At 46.6% G+C, this 18637-nt stretch overlaps 1 protein-coding gene across 1 annotated transcript in view; it reads right to left on the bottom strand.

Annotated features, from left to right (window-relative positions):
* The window catches only part of PKD1 (polycystin 1, transient receptor potential channel interacting), a 135175-nt gene that overhangs the window by 76471 nt on the left and 40067 nt on the right, over positions 1-18637 (bottom strand). The window contains exons 2-3 of the mRNA XM_077828002.1: positions 3041-3112; positions 959-1030 (exon numbers count right to left, since the gene is read on the bottom strand). Of these exons, the coding sequence (XP_077684128.1) occupies positions 959-1030; positions 3041-3112 (144 nt within the window). The remainder of the gene's footprint in view (positions 1-958; positions 1031-3040; positions 3113-18637) is intronic.

The following is an 18637-nucleotide window of genomic DNA, read 5'->3' as shown; positions in this document are numbered from 1 at the left end:
TGATTCTTGCTCATTTGCACGTTCCTCTTGAAGAGTACACTGGGAAAAGGTGCATGGGAGTTCTACTCTTCTTGTCTGTTTCAATTATTTCAAGTGACGGAGGCTGTAACTGTGTCAGTTTCACCTTTGGAGTTTATTCCTTTCAGGTAAACATTTTCGAAAGCATTTTCAAAAGGTGCCTAAACGGCAGTTCCCTGAGTCCCAGGTCAGTGCCCGTGCCCCTGCCCCACAGTAGGAAGTCAAGCAGAGATTTAGCCTTGCCACTCCCGGAGTCATGCGCTTTGAAAATGCTAAAGTGAGTAAAACACTTGTGCTCTTGCAAACTCCCTAAGGGCTCGTCTACCCTGCCCCCGGGGAGGGCGGGGGTGAGAACAGCGCTGCCCACCAAAGTGCTGCCGTGTAACTTCCCCACGTGGATGCTGCAGGTGCCAACGAAAAGGTTCCTAGTTGGTGTTAACATCGTCCTCTTGAAACACAACCACATTCACATGAACTAGGAACCTTTTCGTTAGCGCCCCAGCATCCACACGGGGGAGTTACGGTGCAGCGCTTCAGTGCGCACAGCTGTTCACAACTTCCCAGACCGAACTGCGAGGCAGTGTAGACGTAGCCTCAGGGTACGTCTACACCGCAACTGTGGCGGTCAGTCTGACGGACGTACCGAGCTAGCTTTGAACTAGCTACCTTGAATAATGAGAGCAGTGAAGCCATAACGGTATGGGGTGTAGGACCCTGGGTATGTGTTCAAGCAGCTAACCCATGCTGCTGTCGCTTCACTGCTATTCATCCTGGAGCTAGGTAGATCAAAGCTCCCTCGAGTACGTCTACACGCAGACACACCTCTGATTGCAGCGTAGACAGATCCTAAGTGAGCTGAGACTCAGCAGGAGCCGGGGAAGGGAATTCTGAAAACAAGAGCCATATTCAGAGAGCTGAAGATTAAGGAACAAGAACTTACATGTAACTTAAATTAAATAAATTATCAAATATTCCATCTTCTAACGTAGAAATCATGTTGTGGCTTATATCTCTGTAACACAGGGAAAATGGGAAAGAAAAGTTTAATAAGCATTCATAATTATAAAAATAATTTTCTGCCATTCTTACAGGGTGAAAATCCAACCCTGAGCTTCGGATAGCTGGGGCCCCGGCTCTAGGACTTTTCATTTCAAAGGGCACGCTACATACAAAGGTACAGTCATTAATGGCCAAGTACTAAGTCCTCCCTTCAACCCACCTTCTCTTTCTGGTTCTAGGAGCCAACAGAGCCTCAGGAGTGAAGAAGTCAGTCAACCAGATGTTAAAAGGTGTTGGCCCTTACGGGCCCTAGGCAGCACATCTGTTAAGGGGGCGTGGCCTCTTTAAGGCTGAGTTTTTAGGAGAGGCAGTCTATAGCTGGAGCACAGGTCTCAGTCAGGTCATGTGACTTCAGCAGGGGAACCAGACCTGCTATAAAAGCGGCAACCAGCTGCCAGTAGGAGAGAGCTCGGAGTTGGGGTATGGTTGTTGGAGGCAGGGGCGGGGGAGGCTCTGCTTCCCGTGTACGGTAGTTGTGCAAGGGGCTTTGGAGGGAGTGCGGGGAGAGGCCTGAGGCAGGGCTGCCCACACAGGCTCTGAAGCAGCCCACAGGAAATAGGGATGCAGATGGGTGAAATTGGAAGCAATGCACTAGTGAGAACCTTGGGGCTGGAGCCTGAGGGAAAGGGAGTGACAAGGGCCCCCTCCCCTCCCAACACACACACACTCCCACACCCTTTGCTGGTCCTGAGACAAGGGTGCAGGGCTGCTAGCCGCAGTTCCTAAGAGGAGAGCTGTGTGAGCCTTGCACCAAGGGCTGAAGGACTCGCTGAGCCTGTGATGGGGCTAAAGTGCTACTGAGTCCAGAGGGGGCTGTAAGCCAGGGCTTGTTTTGGCTCTTTCTGTTGGACTTTTATTTATCCCAGGAAGGGGGAGGCCTTTAGCTTTTCAGTGGAGCACTAGGAGGGCCTGTGGAGGATCCCTGGGCAAGAGGGGAAACCGAGGCACAGAGCATCAGTTGATGGGACAAGGCAAGCTGACCATCTTGTCCTAGGCCTTTCTTTGGTCCAATGAGACCTCTCTGTTTCCTTATCGTGGGTCTATTTCTTGTTATTTTTCTATGCGGACTTTGTGCAGCTGAAAGGAGCTGGCTTGGCATCCTAGAGACTGAAGCCTGTCTTCACCCAAAGACCAGGTTCGGCACAGGCCTCACCAGCTCATCTCAGCTATGCCCTGGGAGGAACCCCACTTCTAGGAGTAAAAGGGGAGCTCCTATTCCACGGGCTGCTCCACCCTGGTCTTTCTCCTGGGGCTGCCAAATTGGCTTTTTTGGACCTACCTCCTAGCAGGGACTGGACTGAGAGACACCAGCGCTTTCTCTTTTGCCAGTGAAAAGCCACCAGCTCATAACAACTCTGTTACTTTTGACCTAAGCAGCATTCAAACCAGGGAGCTCGCTAACAAGCCACAGTTGTCTCCCTCGCCACGCGGTCTTCGTGACATCAGTGGATAGGACAACTTGGAAGAAGAAGGCAGCTGGACTTTTCAGAACAGTCTAAGGGCACTAGGTGCCCAAGACCAAGAAATTCAGCGGGATTTGGGCACCAAGTTCTAAAACGCTTTACCAACATGCTGAGATACCACTATCCCCAGGGCTAGTCCTTTATTATGTCCCCATTTACAATACTTGACCATTCTACCATCGATGAGCCTGGTCATTGGGTTGAATCAAATTGTATCCGAACTCTTGAATGCCAGGAGAGTTCATCAGTAATTCACTAGATCATAAGTTAAATGCACTGTGCAAATATTCTGTACTGGACAAATTAGGCTTGCATCAAACAGCAAAAAAGGGGCTTTTGATGCATCTGAGCCCTGGGCATAGGGGATATAGGGCCAGGAAGATCAGAGCAAGTGTTATGGAACAAGGGTAGCTTGCCAGACACCAAAAGGGATTTTTACATAATTGCTCAAATATGCCTTAAATTTGCCATAAGACTACAAAGGGGTAACATGTACTCACAGTTCTTCCAGGGAAGTCAGATGTTCAAAAGCCTGAACATCTAAAATGGTGATCTTGTTATTGGAAAGATCCCTAGAGAAAGAGAACAGTGCAATGCAGCTTATTATCATGTAAATTCATTGTGTCTGTCTTCCACCATCAAGGCTTAGAAAAGACAGTCTCCAAACTCCATCCAGATTCCAGACAGAAAGTAAGTTCTTGGTGTATTAAAACGGAACAATCCTCCCAGCCAAAAATAACACCTTTCCCAGCTATAAAGCATCCGCTGCTCCAAGCTTTGCATTATGTGTCGATATGAATTAGGCCTATCACTACACAGAAAAATACCCCCATAACATTTTTAAAGTAAAATAATTACAGGCATGACAAATTTATTACTAATTCTGAGGCACCAGTTTGAAACCCAAGTCTAAAATATGCCTCATAAAGAAATTACTTTAAGGAATAATTTTGACAAAGTAGTTATTGAGTTAGACATAGAATTTTCTGTGGAACCTTCATGTAGTGGTGCCGGTGCCAAAGAACGGATAACTAATGACAGGAGTGACGCATTCAACTTCAGTACAAACGTCTTTTTTCTTTTTTAATGACTGCAGAACTTAGAAGAGGAGAAATAAGAAAATATTTTTTGTTAAAGTAAATTCAGGGGCCGTATTGAACTCTATATAAAGGAACACTGGGGAAATAACCATTTTAAACCCTTCCCTGTCGTACTAATAACCTGCACCTTATTCAAACTGGAACTGTTTCCACCCTCCCATTCACTTTACACTATTTATACTGTTCAATTTATGTCCTTTGTTTCACTGTCCTACCTAAGTGACATTTAAAAGTAAATAAACTAGTCAGTTTCCATTTCAGTTCCTGATGAGTCTCATTTCTTACACCCTCACCCAGTGCTGCTAGGGAACTGCACCAGCAAGAAAAAGGTTAAGCAAAAAAAAGAAGAGAATCTTTGCAATTACGCTCTAAAAAATTAGCAAAAAACCCCTTACTCTCTCCTGCCATCTATCTCCACCCCCTGACAATTTACTATTTATATTAGGTTTTGCAACACAGGACAAAACCTAAATTGGGAGCCTAAAATACGTGACTGTGGCCCTTTAATATACTAATATAATACCAATAACATAGATAGCTGTCTAACAGTAAATACAATGGTTCTCCTAGCTGTTTGAATGCTGAACCAGCTACACCAGCAGGTTGAAAAGGGGATTGGAATAGGCATAATGGGCTGATCCTTTCAGGTGTCATGCACTTCCCTGACAGGTCTAGGCAGTTCTCCTAAGTTCTCCTAAGTTCCAGAGGTGACAGATAAAGAATAAAAATCAGAGCCTCTTTTTTTGTATGCTGAATTCTTTCCTAGAGTATTCCTTGCAATTTCCCTTTGCTGCCTCATCTCCGATTTCATTCGGCAAGGTCTAATCCTCGGGATGGATCATTCACCTGACACCTAAATTCGGTCTATATTTTTTTAACCAAACACACAAGGTAAATCACAATCCAAAATTCAACAATCATCTCAAATAGCTATTACCAGCAGGAGAGTGAGTTTGTGTGTCGGGGGGGTGGAGGGTGAGAAAACCTGGATTTGTGCTGGAAATGGCCCAACTTGATGATCACTTTAGATAAGCTATTACCAGCAGGACAGTGGGGTGGGAGGAGGTATTGTTTCATGATCTCTGTGTGTATATAAAGTCTGCTGCAGTTTCCACGGTATGCATCCGATGAAGTGAGCTGTAGCTCACAAAAGCTCATGCTCAAATAAATTGGTTAGTCTCTAAGGTGCCACAAGTACTCCTTTTCTTTTTGCGAATACAGACTAACACGGCTGTTACTCTGAAACCTGTCAAATAGCAGACAGACAACTGTCCTGGAACCACAGGAATGTGGGGTTGTTGGGAGATTAGTGACGGGAATGCCTAACAGGGAAGGGGCATTTATTTGGGGAGTTACAGTATCTTTAGCTGGACTTTCTCTGGGGGATTTTTCCTCCAAGCTAACAGCACGTTTAGAAGAAATTTCCAGCAGCCCTCTGAAGGGAACATGAGTGCTGCAAAATGACAATTAAGAAATGCACAAAGGCAGAAGCCAACAGAGATGTTTGTCAAATCAATATGCATTTCCTTTGCTCAGCCTAGCCAGATAATAGCAGAAAATGAAGCATCCTTTGCTAAACTTTCACAAAGATGCATGAGCTGCACTCTGTGTAGGAGGTGTTTAACTTCCAGACATCAGAGTTACTTCCAAAACCATTTACGACTCCTACTCACAAGGCAAAAAAGATGAGAGTTTTGGAATTGGATCCCAGCTGCTCCAGTCAAGACAGGTTTAAGCCCTTCCCCATGGAGATGCTGTCTCATTTCTCTAGTTTATTTTCTTGGGTCTCTGCTTTGCACCTCTATCCCCACACGACCTATAATTATTGCACCACAATCTGATTCATTGAGGACAGGTAGAGATAGTTACAAGGGGGCTTTTGCATCTCTTGGGAATAAATTTAGTCTATCCTTTCGAAAAAGTTTTACAAAACCTGATCGAAAAAGATAGCTTCATGAAGTTGAAAAAAATGAAAATAAGACTTTTGGGTGGATTTAAACCTTCTCCCTTCAGTGCTGGAGGCCTTGTACTGCCAATGTCAAATGTTCAAAAACTGCGAGTCAGGCCCCTGCAAAAATTGAAAGATTGATTTAAATATGATGCCATTTAAAAATATATATTTTTGGTTTCATTTGCCTCCTGGCTTTTGAGTCTTTAGGGGTCAAGTGTTCTTGCTTTTCTCCATAACTAAGAGAGCTGAAAACGTTTAAAATGAAAGCAGAGGTCTCACATAATCACATGACTCCAGAGTCTGGAGCTTTAAGAAAAAACATCTAACAACATGATACGTGCAATAAAACACAGACTTTGACAACCCAGACCCAGCTGTGTTGTGCTACTGTGGCAGAGAAAATGTGGAACTGACTATAAACAAAATGATGCTAAGATGAGCACAGCTCACCCATTCACCGAACTTGCCATTATGCAGGGAGGGTGAAATTCATCCTTGTGCAGCCAGCCAGCCCTATGGGCTAAGTGGGACTTAAGCGGCATATAGGCCTTGTGACGATCCCTCTGAACTGAAATTAATGTTACCAATAAAATTTGGGGTAACTCTTTTTTTTTGCATTCTGTGACCAGCTTCAATAATGAGTAAAATACCACCACCACCAAAAAATCAACCAATTCAACAACCGCAAAACAAAACAAAAAACAGCATCAATGGTGGAAAGTGACTTACATTTTTGAAACCCTTTTGCTTGTAGGACCCTAAAGCGCCCCTCCCCTCCCCAACCCCTTGTAACACAGGGATGGATGATATTTTTTAAATACAGGATTGTTATCTTGACCGTGTTCCTTAAACATGCTTTCAAAATACATTCCTCTCCTGGGTCCCTAGCACTCAAATGGTTAAATGTCTTCAGCTTCTCCTGAAACCACGTGAGGCTGGTTAGCTAGAGATTGGCAGCCTGCCACTTCAGTCACTTTCACCAGAATAGTCCTAGACTATTTAGTTGATTTCCCTTTGGCCTCTAGCCAAAACCATTGCTAGTATTGGATATCCCTCTGACCCCCACCTATCTACTTGCTGCTACTGGACCCCAGGTAACCTACAGGAGAAAACAGCCAAGCTCTAAAGGATTTCTGTGCATAAACACTACATACCTTCAGTGAAAGGATGGGCTTGATGGCAAGCCAAGTCTTTAGCAAGCACCGTGTACCTTCTATGAGGGGTGCACACACAGTGGGTAATTAATTTCCTTGCAATAACAAGGAGACAGCTAGAGTACTTCTTTTTCAGTTCTCTCCTTTGAGATGTCTGGAAATGTCCCGTTTATGCAGTCAGACAGGACCTCAGGCGCAGGGCAGAGGGAGATCGTGTTTCAGCCCTGACAGCTCCCACACATTGTTCCCCAAAACTACAAACTGACATGTTGCCGTACAGTCGCGCCTTCAGAGTCAATGACTGGCCATTCAGAGGGCTGCCTGGGCCGCATCATGCAGAGAGGCAATGGCCTTGCCCGGCCTTGTCAGATTTGTGGATAACGTCATTGTCAAGGTGGGGGTTGCAGGTGGCATATGATACTTGCTGACATTCCTGTTCTCCCCTAATGTACCTGACAGATTTAGCTGGCTTCCTCTCTATTGTGCCCCAAACCTTACTATACTCCTGGCTTCCCCTCCATTATCCCCCACACCCTAGTGTCAGCTCAGGGCTCCTTTGTTCCTCACACACAGTTCATTGCTTCAGGCTCTTTCAGGCCTCTGACAGGCCCCTGAGGGGAAGTGATTCACTCTGGGAAAGCAACCTGGCTCCTGCCCATCCATCTTCCAATGCTATTTCAGTGCTGAGGCCCTCCACCTCCTCTGTGAACGTTAATTAACGGAGCCCCTACAGACACCTCCCCTCCCTCAGGTAGTTGAGTATCATTCTCCTTGTTTGTCAAAGAGTAAACCTAGAGCACACAGTGATTCCGTGGCCAGCCCAAGGAGTACAGCCGAAGAGCCCTGGCTCCCCAGGATTATTAAGATTCACTCTTGCCCTGGACCAAGACTGGAAATGATGATTCCTCCTGGCCTGCCCCATGAAAGGGCAGGGAGTCCAAAGAAGCTTCTCTCCACAGTCCATTGGGCACCTGGGCCAGTTCCAGACAAACTGCCCAGCATAAGCAACCATGCACAGCGTAACGCTGTGCTGGATTACAGCTCTGCCACCTCATAGTCCTTGATTATACCTCTCACATTGCAGCACGGGCAACAGATCCAAGCATCTTTGACTCCAGAACCCCAGGCTTTTACCACCTGAGTTAAAAGATAGCTGCTTTAGCGAGCTCTGCCAGTAAGGCTTTTATCCTCCCTGCAGTCCTACCACTAGAGGGCATCACAATCCACGTACAAGCCAAAACATTATTCCCTCACGGGCTGCTGGTCAGCCCATGGCTTCTCTGAGCCAACAATAGATTAAAATAATCTCCCTGACTTTAAGCAGCACCAGATCTCTTCTGTGCAAGGCCTCTGACAGCAGCGAGGTTCCTGGTGAAGGTGATAATGGGTGAGAGAAGAATGGAGAGATTACCCGCAGCCCCACCTGCACAAGGAGGTCACTCTCTGCCAGCTGCACTTCCGAAGGACTGATTGTCTTTTCCCACTGTTTCCTCTGCAACATGTATGGAAAATAATCTGATGCCTTACTGGCATGGGAAGGGCTGCTTCTTAACCAAACAAGGTTACAGCATAAAAAGAAACTTCCCAGGAAAGAAACTACTGACCAATAAAACCCCACACTAAGGCTGCAGGACGGGACCAAAACGCAGCAGTCCGGTGCCACAAACGGCCATGGCTACATTTTCCCATCTCCTTGCCAGGACCGAGGAAATTCGGAACAAGTTCAAAGCCAAGCTAAAGCCAGCAAGAGAACAAGGCTCCTCAGTGAGATTTAACCAGCATGCAGGCTGTCACGTGCCCTAATTAAAAAAAAAAAAGAGTATTAGCTCAATTGTCTCAGGGGTGACAGGAGGGCTCAGGGGTTGAACAGCCTCAGTTTCCCTGTCTGTGAAATGGGGATCATGATACTGCCTGGGGAGGCTGTGCAGATCAATGCCTTTGTCTTTGTGGAATGCTCTGTGAGCCTTGGTTGGAAGGCACAGTAAAAGAGCAGGTTTCAGAGTAGCAGCCGAGTTAGTCTGTATTCACAAAAAGAAAAGGAGGACTTGTGGCACCTTAGAGACTAACCAATTTGTTTGAGCATAAGCTTTCGTGAGCTACAGCTCACTTCATCGGAATGAAAAAGGAATGCATCTGATGAAGTGAGCTGTAGCTCACGAAAGCTTATGCTCAAATAAATTGGTTAGTCTCTAAGGTGCCACAAGTACTCCTTTTCTTTTTAGTAAAAGAGCAGTTATTACTATGAAGGAATAAAAACTGAGCTGGAAATACTACACCACAAGAGATCTCTTCACAACTCCCCAAATGACCAGGAAGCTCAGAGATGCTTCAGTCAATAAACATATGTAGTTAAGCAAATTTTATCAAAATTGCCAAAAGCCCACTGGAGTTGGATTCAAACGGGACAAAGATGTAGAGAGGAAAGATGGTCTGGTGGTTAGGACATTAGCCTGGAACTTGGGAGAACTGTCTTTGGTTCCCTGCTCTACCACAGGCTCCCTGTGTGACCATGGGAAGTCACTCAGTCTTTCTGTGCCTCCGTTTCCCACTTGTACAATGGGGATTACTGCTCAGGCAGACGGTGAGTATCAAAACATTAATGATTGTAAGGTGCTAATACTCCAGGGATGGGGACCAGTTACACACTTAAGAGAGATAGTTGGTCCCTTTATCTGAACCCCACCTTTGCTATCTGCTACCCCTTGAGCAGACCAAGAAGGAAACCAGCAGCAGCAGCATCTGGTGCCTGGTGGCTGCTTTGTTCATTCATAAAGTTTAGACAGGAGGAGGGTTTGCAGCGGTCAAACTGTTCAATTTACATTGGCCAACTAATGCTCTGCAGGGCTGGGGCAGCCATTGTGTTTATTCCTGCAGCATTCTGGGGGAAAGACTTTTTCAATGTGTTTTTTTTTTCCTCTTCCCTAGTCCAAAGAACACATAATGTTAAACAGAGTATAGCCTGCTCCTCACTGCCAAGACTGATGTCATACTCCCATTATGTCATTCGCGGGCCCATCCCGCCTTCCTTTCATGAAGCAGAAGAGGAGGGAAGAGAGGGGCAGGAAAAAAAAGAAAAAAGAGCTACGCTGGATCACTCCTTTCTCAGCCCTTTTGGTGCATGGAGTCCAGCCAGAACAGTAATGGGAAAAGCATCCACAGCCACAGAGAACTGTCTGCACAGATAGAGGCTTGTGTGCAGGCTGACGGAGGGCTACAGTGATTCATTAATAAAGGAGCTTCGAGTTTATAAGCTACAAAAATAAAAGCCACTGGGCCAGGGAAGAAAACAAACCCCGAGAGAAAGTGGGGGAAAGGAGTTTCTCTGCCCTTCTGAAGCAGGATGGAGCACACGACTCTGAGCAGGGGACAGGGTCTGGAGAGACTCAAAAGCAGAAGCAGCCACGGTCATGCCTTGTTTGTTTCATTAAAAGAACCACCAGCAAGTCAGGACTCTGAGAGTCCATTAAAGCCCCGTCAGTATTAGGGGAAAGTGAGGGAAATTCATCCTTGCGTGGCTGCTGCTAAGAGTCCCTCAGTGCCAGCGTGGGGTTGAACTCCGAGCCGCCGGGCGCATGAGCTCGTAAACTTAAAGAAGGGAAAAGGCTATCAGATCTTCCCAGGCAGGACACGGCTGGTCCCTGCAGGACACACTAGGGCTTTGGAGTAAGAGGAGCATATCCCTGGCTAAGTGCCAGTTCAAGGGACCAATTAGGTGCACCCAGATTCAACAGCTGGGCTCTCTGTCCTTCAGGAGAGACTAGGGTTTCCTTAAAAAGAAAAGGAGGACTTGTGGCACCTTAGAGACTAACCAATTTATTTGAGCATAAGCTTTCGTGAGCTACAGCTCACTTCATCGGATGCATACTGTGGAAACTGCAGAAGACATTATATACACAGACCATGAAACAATACCTCCTCCCACCCCACTCTCCTGCTGGTAATAGCTTATCTAAAGTGATCATCAAGTTGGGCCATTTCCAGCACAAATCCAGGTTTTCTCACCCTCCGCCCCCACCCCCCCACACAAACTCACTCTCCTGCTGGTAATAGCCCATCCAAAGTGACCACTCTCTTTAAAATGTGTATGATAATCAAGGTGGGCCATTTCCAGCACAAATCCAGGTTTTCTCACCCCCCCACCCCCCTCCAAAAAGTCTCTGTGTATATAATGTCTTCTGCAGTTTCCACAGTATGCATCCGATGAAGTGAGCTGTAGCTCACGAAAGCTCATGCTCAAATAAATTGGTTAGTCTCTAAGGTGCCACAAGTCCTCCTTTACTTTTTGCGAATACAGACTAACACGGCTGCTACTCTGAAACCTAGGGTTTCCTTGCAGACCTGGAGGGTAGGGCGTGCCTCACTCTCCACGACTGCATCCCCTTCCCAGAAAGTCTCCCCTCCTTTCATGTAATTCCCAAATGAACAATTGAAGATGCATTTCCTAATGTCCCCACAATGGGGCTCCCGCTCCTCCTGCCCTGTGTTCTTGAGGAACACCCCCTGCCCCAGACACATACACACTGCCCCACTCCCAGCCCCCACGTTACATGCACACAAGCAAAAAAACCCCATTGCATGCCTCAGCCCAAAGAAACACGTCTCATCTCAGCAAGGCCTGGGTGGGACAGCCCATGTGAGTGAGATCACAACTCCAGAGTCAACAGAGCCTGGAAAATCACAGAGAGAGGAAAGGGTGTTTACACACACACACCCCAACACGGGTGGGAAAGGCATGACTAAGGAACAGTGTGGTGAGGTGCTTGTACTAACTGTAGCTCATTCACAGGGTGCAAATAAGTCCAGGTCCTGCTGTGAATCGGGGGAACCACACTGAAGTTAAACTGGAAACTGTGCAGGTGTGTCTGACAGGAGAATTGGGCCCCAGGATGTCTGCATTTCCTCCCTTTTGAGTGTTTAAAATTGTAACCTTAACGTTCCATTCACGGAAGGTTTATTTAAAATGTAACTTCCCTACTTAATAGAGGGGAGGGAGGAGAATCAACCAGCAACTTCTGCTTATTCCCCCAAGTTGCTTCTTCAGAACCCCGAGGGCACGCAGCACCTTGCAAGACTCAGCTCTCCTTAACAAAGTCTCACAGAGTGGTAAACTGAGGCACTGACAAGTTAAGTGATTTGTTCAAGGCGCTGCAGCACATCACTGACAGAGGGGAATAGAACCTCGGGGTCCTGACTCCCTGTCCTCTGCTCTTATCATCAGCTCACACTCCCTCCCAAAAGTGAGACTGCACAATTGTGGGATACACAATAATGGAGCGACCCCCCCAGGGGACAAGTTGCATGGGAGGAGGGGAGCAGGAGAACAGAAATGCAAAACTGTCTGAAATGACCCCTTTTAAAATACAGACACACAGAGCAGCTGACCAAGTAGGACTGCTATCTAAGGGTGTCTATACAGCAGGCATGCTGCAGTAGGTGTTAACATGGCAAATGCAGTAGATGGGAAGAAAATGCAGGCCAGTGCCCCACTGTAGAAAGCGTGTGTCCTGGTGCTGCCTCACTTTCATAATAGCCTTCCCAGAAAATAGAGCTTCTGGAGGGAAAAAAAACCTAGGTGTTTTTTACACACTTGAGCCAGGAAAATGTGTTTTTTAGCTGACTTGATTCCTTTTTGGCTTGTGCCTCTCCTAAGTTGCAGAAAGGAAGCAACGGGGCTTGTGTGCAGCAGGGTGGTTCCAGATTTATGCTGCAAAGGCTTTGAAATTTTAAAAAATGCATCTCGTTACAAGTCCGGAGCTGGGCCCTGGGGAAGTGACACTTATGGACTCATGCTGTGGATAGGAATGTCCCAGCTTCCAGTTTGGAAATGAATATTCTCTCCACAGTGCTGCTGCATGGCGGTCTCTCGGCATCGTAGCAAGCTTGGGGGATAGGGGTAGGACGTGGCGCCTTTCTCCACGGGATCACTGGTTTCAGTCCGACTCAGGTGGGCACTGGCTAAGGCTGGGCTTCCAAAGGAGGTTAATAGATTAAGATGCCCAAATCCCATTTCACTTCAGAGAGCTGAAGCGGAACTTATGCATAGGCCCTGTGCTGGTCCTCTGCACACTTCACCCTTTCTGTCCCAAACTGTTGTATAGGGTTGTTGTGGGCTGCGCATTCCACCCCAGAGGTGGCTGCATTTCAGTACAGGGAAATCCCAGTGATTCCATTACAGGTATCATTTTCTAAAGCATGTTTGGGTCTGTAGGGATTAAATGTACTAGACAGAGCGCCGTGCAGAGACAGGAAAAGAGACATATATTGAGACTTGGGGCTGGACCAGGGCAACTGCTGAGCGTGAGCAAGACCCCTGCCTCCTGGGATCAACAATACTGTGAGACCAGGGCCATCTTCCATCCAAGGCAGCCACTGTACAATGCCAATTTAATTTGAAAAACCAAACAGGTTTGTTCATTTTTATTTCAAAATCCAAGTCACGAATGTTTAGCTCTCAGAAAGGGTGCTGACCAAGAAAATCTATTTTCACAAATGTTCCCCTACAAACTTTTCCACAACAAAATCGCAGTTCCTAGGCTGAAAATTCAAGGCAAGGACACAGCAATGTTTGCAATGTTGTGTATGCTTTGTACTCAGACAGCACCGCTCACGAGAGGACTGCAAAGAACTTGACGTACACCCCTGCAAGGTAGCTGTTATAACCATAGGGAACAAAGAATGGGTTTTGGTTGAGGCGCTGCGCTGGGACGCATGAGATCTGGATTCAATTCCCTGCTCCGCCACAGACTCACTGTGTGACCTTGGGCCTGTCGCTGGGCCTCATTTCCCTCTCTGTAAAACCGGGATAATGCTACATTCTTTCTTCCACTCTTTGTCCGTCCTATCTATTTAGACTGTGAGCTCTCTGGAGCAGGGACCATCTATTACTCTCTATTTACACAGCATCTAGTGCAATGGGTGAGCTGGATTTGTAAGGCATGCTAGCAGCCTTCCTGTTACTGAGGCGTGGATCCTTTAAGACCTGGCTGGGAAGGGTCATGTGACTGCCTGTGGGGACTATATAAAGCAACACTCAGCTGAGACTGGAAGAAGCTAGGGTAGAGGTAAGATCTAAGAGGAGGTGTGCTTCTCAGCAGCTGGCTAAGTGGTCGAGGGACAGAGCTTGTGAGTGACTTAGTCATAGGAAGTCAAGGCCTGAGGTGGGGCAGGGGTAAAGGCCTACCTCAAGCGGGGCAGGGAGTAGCCCTGATGGAATAACATTGTGGACAGGTGAGGTTGGAGTAAGGACATTGGGGCTGAAGCCTGGGGTAGAGAGATGGACTGGGCCCTCCAACACCTTCAGTTGCCCCTCCTGGAGAAGGCAATGGACAACCCTAACCAAAGCTGAAGGGTTGGTTGAAGCTTCCCTAGGGAGAGGGCCGCAAAGACACATGCGCTAAGGGGGAAAAGCTGTCAGCAGAACCCTGTACCAAGGGCTGGAGGGTCTTTCTGAACCTGGGAAGGGTTGTTAGGGCCTATTTGTTTTTGGAGCTGTTGTCCCTTTCCTATGCTGGCGAGGGGAGAATTTAAAGATTGGATTAGAGGGTCAAAAACACCTAGAAGCCTGTGACAGAGCATTGAAGGTAGGGAAACTAAGGCAGCAGATGACCTGATTCTGGAAAGGGCAACTAGTTATAGACCCTCTAAGTGCTACTATTATACAACTAATTAATCATTTCCCGGATAGCAAAAGAGATACACGGAGAAGCAAAGCATCCAAGATCACAGAGCAACGCACAGGCAGGGCTAGGGATGGAAGCCAGCAGTCCTAACTCGCAAGCCTCTGGGCTTGCCACCCCTCGCCCACCCTCACTTTGCAGTGTGACAGGATGTTGGTGTGTGGCCAGGCATGTTCCGATGTGTTCTTCCCCAGCGTAAACCTCGGATTTTATTCTTTGAGTATCTGGCAAAGGCAAGCTAGTGGCACTGCTGTAATTCCAGGTGGGATATGTCTGAAGTCTATCTGAGATTTAAATAGCGGTTATGAACATCACTCTGGCCAGAGAACACTTCTCAGACTTTCCCAAATATGGTTATGAGAGCAATCGGGGATGAAGCCACTCGGACAAAGGGAACGTGTTACCTCATGGAGCGATGTCATTTTTGGCAGGGCTGATTCACTCACTCGTGTGCGAGGGCATCGTTCAATACCTCCTCCTCCCAAATTGGGAGGGGAGGGGGGGTGATTTTTCACACCATGCCCTCCCAGGAACTGGAGAGATGCTTTGGGACCTGCAGCGCAGTTCATTTTCCAAGTTATTTTTAGATTATCATTTCGTTCATCTTCTTGTTCCCAACATTTAACAATGAAGCCAAATACAACAGGACACTAATGACTCACTGAGCGCCTCCTACGTCCACGAAGGTCATTGAGAGTTTTGCTGTTGACTTTTGGTCCCAAATTTGGAACTTTCCCTGTTTAAAAATGTATTTTTCACAACTTTTAAGATCATTTCCTAATTGTTCAGCCAATCATGTGACCTGATTGGTCATCCAGACATTCTCAAACAATATGACCCCACTGTTGCTTCTCCAGGGCTTGTTCTCTCTTGGGAGCTCTAACCAGGTGACTCTCGTTAGCATGAAACTGAGCTTATGCCTAATTCGTCACATGCATGCAGACACATTCCTGTGACAGGATGAACTCCCAGCCCAACCCCTCCCTGGAAAATTATGTTTTAAAACCCAAACAGACAAGGCCTTATAGTTTGGAAATCCAACCACCCAAATATTTAAAACTGTGTTAACAGTCACAGTTAGAGCTGCATATATACCTTGCACTAGCCATTTAGGAGCTATGCAGGTGGGCTGCTAAGAAAAATGTATCTAAGCTTTCTTTGGTGGAAAGCGAAGCATCCCCAATGCGTGGCCCTCAGACTTAGCAAGGGGAATGTGCAGCCAGGTTGGCTGAAGCAGTAACATCTAGGTTCCAAAAACGAGCAGGGCTCCCGGAGAGAAATAATGTGAAATTTTGTAGTATTTTCCCCAGCACCAGAAGCACTGATACATATAACGAATGAGCGACAGAGACAAGGCTTTTAAGATGCAAGAAGCTTCAGAGAATATTTAAATAATATAAAAAGGACCTCAGTTCACTTAAATGGAAGGAGCTAGCTCCAGAAAATGGAGATAAATCCTGGTAAATCTTCTCAAAGAGAACGCATCAAGTTGGCAAACATTCCCACATGATATGAAGTAAATATTTGCATAGCTTGTTACTGTAGAAACCTCTTAGGACATCCACGTTTTGTTTCACCAGGGGAACACTAAGATACTTTAGATATTAACATGCAACAATGAGACCTTTGAACCACGTAATTCTGCTATACCACTGGTTCTGCTATATCATTGATTTGAGTAGCTGGTACATGCTCATCTGAAATGCAATGGTGGGTTTTTTAGTTTAATAGCAGATTTTTAAATCAATAATGTCCAACTGACTTTGTGGCTGAGCTAAATGGAAAGGCTGCTAGAAAGGTGTGTGACTGGAAAGTACCCAGGTCATAACCAATCAGAGGGCATCTCTGGCATATAATCTGACACTAACCATACTTAAAAGGGAGGAAAACTGTAGCCCCAAAGCAGCAAGGTTATTCCTTTCAGGGGAGCTCATGGAGGACTGAGAAGTTAATAGTAACCTTAGTTCTCAGCAAACTGATCTGCTAACAACAGGCAAAGTTGGGCATCCCTGGTTCAAATTTTTTGTAAGGAGGATGCAGGGGAAGAATCTACTCAAAATATGGTTTCACCTGCACTAGAGACAACGGACCTGATTCTCATTTACACTAAGACCACTCCGTACCACTCTAGCTGTGTCAACAGGCCCGAAGTGGGTGTAAATATAATGTACTCCCACATTAAGACCCCTTTACACCAGAGTGGTGTAAAGTGGCCTGACTATTAATGAGAACCAGACCTAATGTAATCACTTTGTGGCAACTTATTCATGAGCTGTTCTGCAAACCATGGATCACATGGAGAACGTGAGATCTGCTCCAAAATTCCCAAACCACAAGTGCCTGCCACTTGGGATCAAGATGAATCCTCATTATCTGTGCTTATATTAGTGCTTTATGTTCTCTTTACAAGAGTCACAAGAACCTAAGCAGGGCCAACTTTCTGTTCATCAGCGGACAGACATGATATTGGCATAGTAGCCAAATAACTACAACAAATTAGCAACCCCATCTCAAACTACCCCTTTAAAGCTTCCTCGCATGGTTTCCCGTAAAATTTTGTTTAGTTAAGAGCAAATTCCACCAGGCAATCAAATATTGCAGACCCCTAGGGTATTGCTTAAGACAGGTTTCATTGTATTTATTTTAAGCGTGTCTGGCATGCAGACTTTATTGCTGGACCTTTTATCAACGTTGTTCTCTTCTGATTTAAAAGGCTCTCCTGTTCAGGTCTCTTGTCAATGCCACGTAGCTTAAAACTTGGACAGTAACCTAAAACTCATGGAGGTAGTGGAAAGGCTAGGACGGGTAATAGAGATGTCATGCCATCTATCTTCAGGTCATTGGTTCATTTATGGCCCCAGGCCACTCGTGACCAAGAATAACTTTTGGAACTGTCTTGCCGTCCATTTTGTGCTCGACAAGTGCACAGCTATTTGCAGTTTTGTCCCGCTGAACGTCAGCCCTGCAAATATACAGGGCAGAAGACTTCAGGGCTGTCAGACCGATATTAAATCCATCTAAAAGCAGGATAACATAAACGGGGCACACGCCGAGCAAACAGTGATGTTGAGAATAAACACAGAGCCCGCCCCCAACTGTGTTGACTGAACAAATCCAAAGCCACGCTACAGCAAGAGAAAAGCGACTGCGTGTTCAGGTCACTAGAATAGGCCAAACCATGGGCTGCTGTGAAGTCCAGCTTTTGTTTTCCTTGCAGCCGTAGTGTTATGTCTACTCTCTGTGGTCGAATAAATGACAGACGGGGCCTCCAGATGTTCTAAAACACCCCGACCTTCCCAGTACATTAGCCAGTCGGGCGGATAAGCTAGGAATCCTTTCCCTTTTCCTTGGCAATCTGCTTTCTTCACTAACAAGGAGCAAAGAGGATGATTCATCCACTTTTAAGGCCAGAAGGGACAACTGAGATCATTGAGTCTGTTATCTTATATAACACAGACCATAGGACTTTCATCAATTAATTCCGGCTTCAAAGCCAATAGCTGCAGTTGATCTAGAGCAGGCGTGGCCAACCTGACCCTGAGAAGGAGTCAGAATTTACCAATGTACATGGCCAAAGAGCCACAATAATATGTCAGCAGCTCCCCATTTGCTCCCCACCTCCCGCGCCTCCCAGTCAGCTGTTTCGTGGCGTGCAGGAGGCTCTGGGGGGAGGGGAGGAGCGAAGGAATGGCAGGCTCAGGGGAGGGGGCGGGAAGGGGTGGAGTGGGGGCAGGGCCTGTGGCAGAGCCAGGGGTTGAGCAGTGAGCACCCCCCGGCACATTGGAAAGTTGGCGCCTGCAGCCCCAGCCCCGGAGTCGGGGCCTGTACAAGGAGCAGCACATTAACTTCTGAAGAGCCCCGTGGGGCTCCGGAGCCCCAGGTTGGCCAGCCCTGGTCTAGAGCATAGCTTCTAGAAAAAACATCCAGTCTTGACTTAAAGTGACAGTGAATCCACCACAACCCTGGGTTAAGTTGCTCCAATAGTTAATTATCCTCACTGTTAAAAAAACCCTGTGCCTCATTTCTCTAGCTTGAAACTCCAGCCATTAGCTCATGTTATACCTTAGTCTGCTAGATTGAAGAGCCCTCTCTCATCCGATTATTGCTCCTCATGTAGGTTCTTATAGGCTGTGGTCAAGTCACCCCTTAACTTTCTCTTTAATGAGATGGAGCTCCTTGAGCTTATCACTATCAGGCAGGTTTTCTAATCCTTTAA

This window comes from Eretmochelys imbricata, chromosome 10 (genome assembly GCF_965152235.1).
Source record: "Eretmochelys imbricata isolate rEreImb1 chromosome 10, rEreImb1.hap1, whole genome shotgun sequence".
In the NCBI taxonomy this organism is placed as follows: Eukaryota; Metazoa; Chordata; order Testudines; family Cheloniidae; genus Eretmochelys; species Eretmochelys imbricata.
Note: the sequence above shows the minus strand (reverse complement) of the source record. Positions and strands in the feature narration are given on the sequence as shown.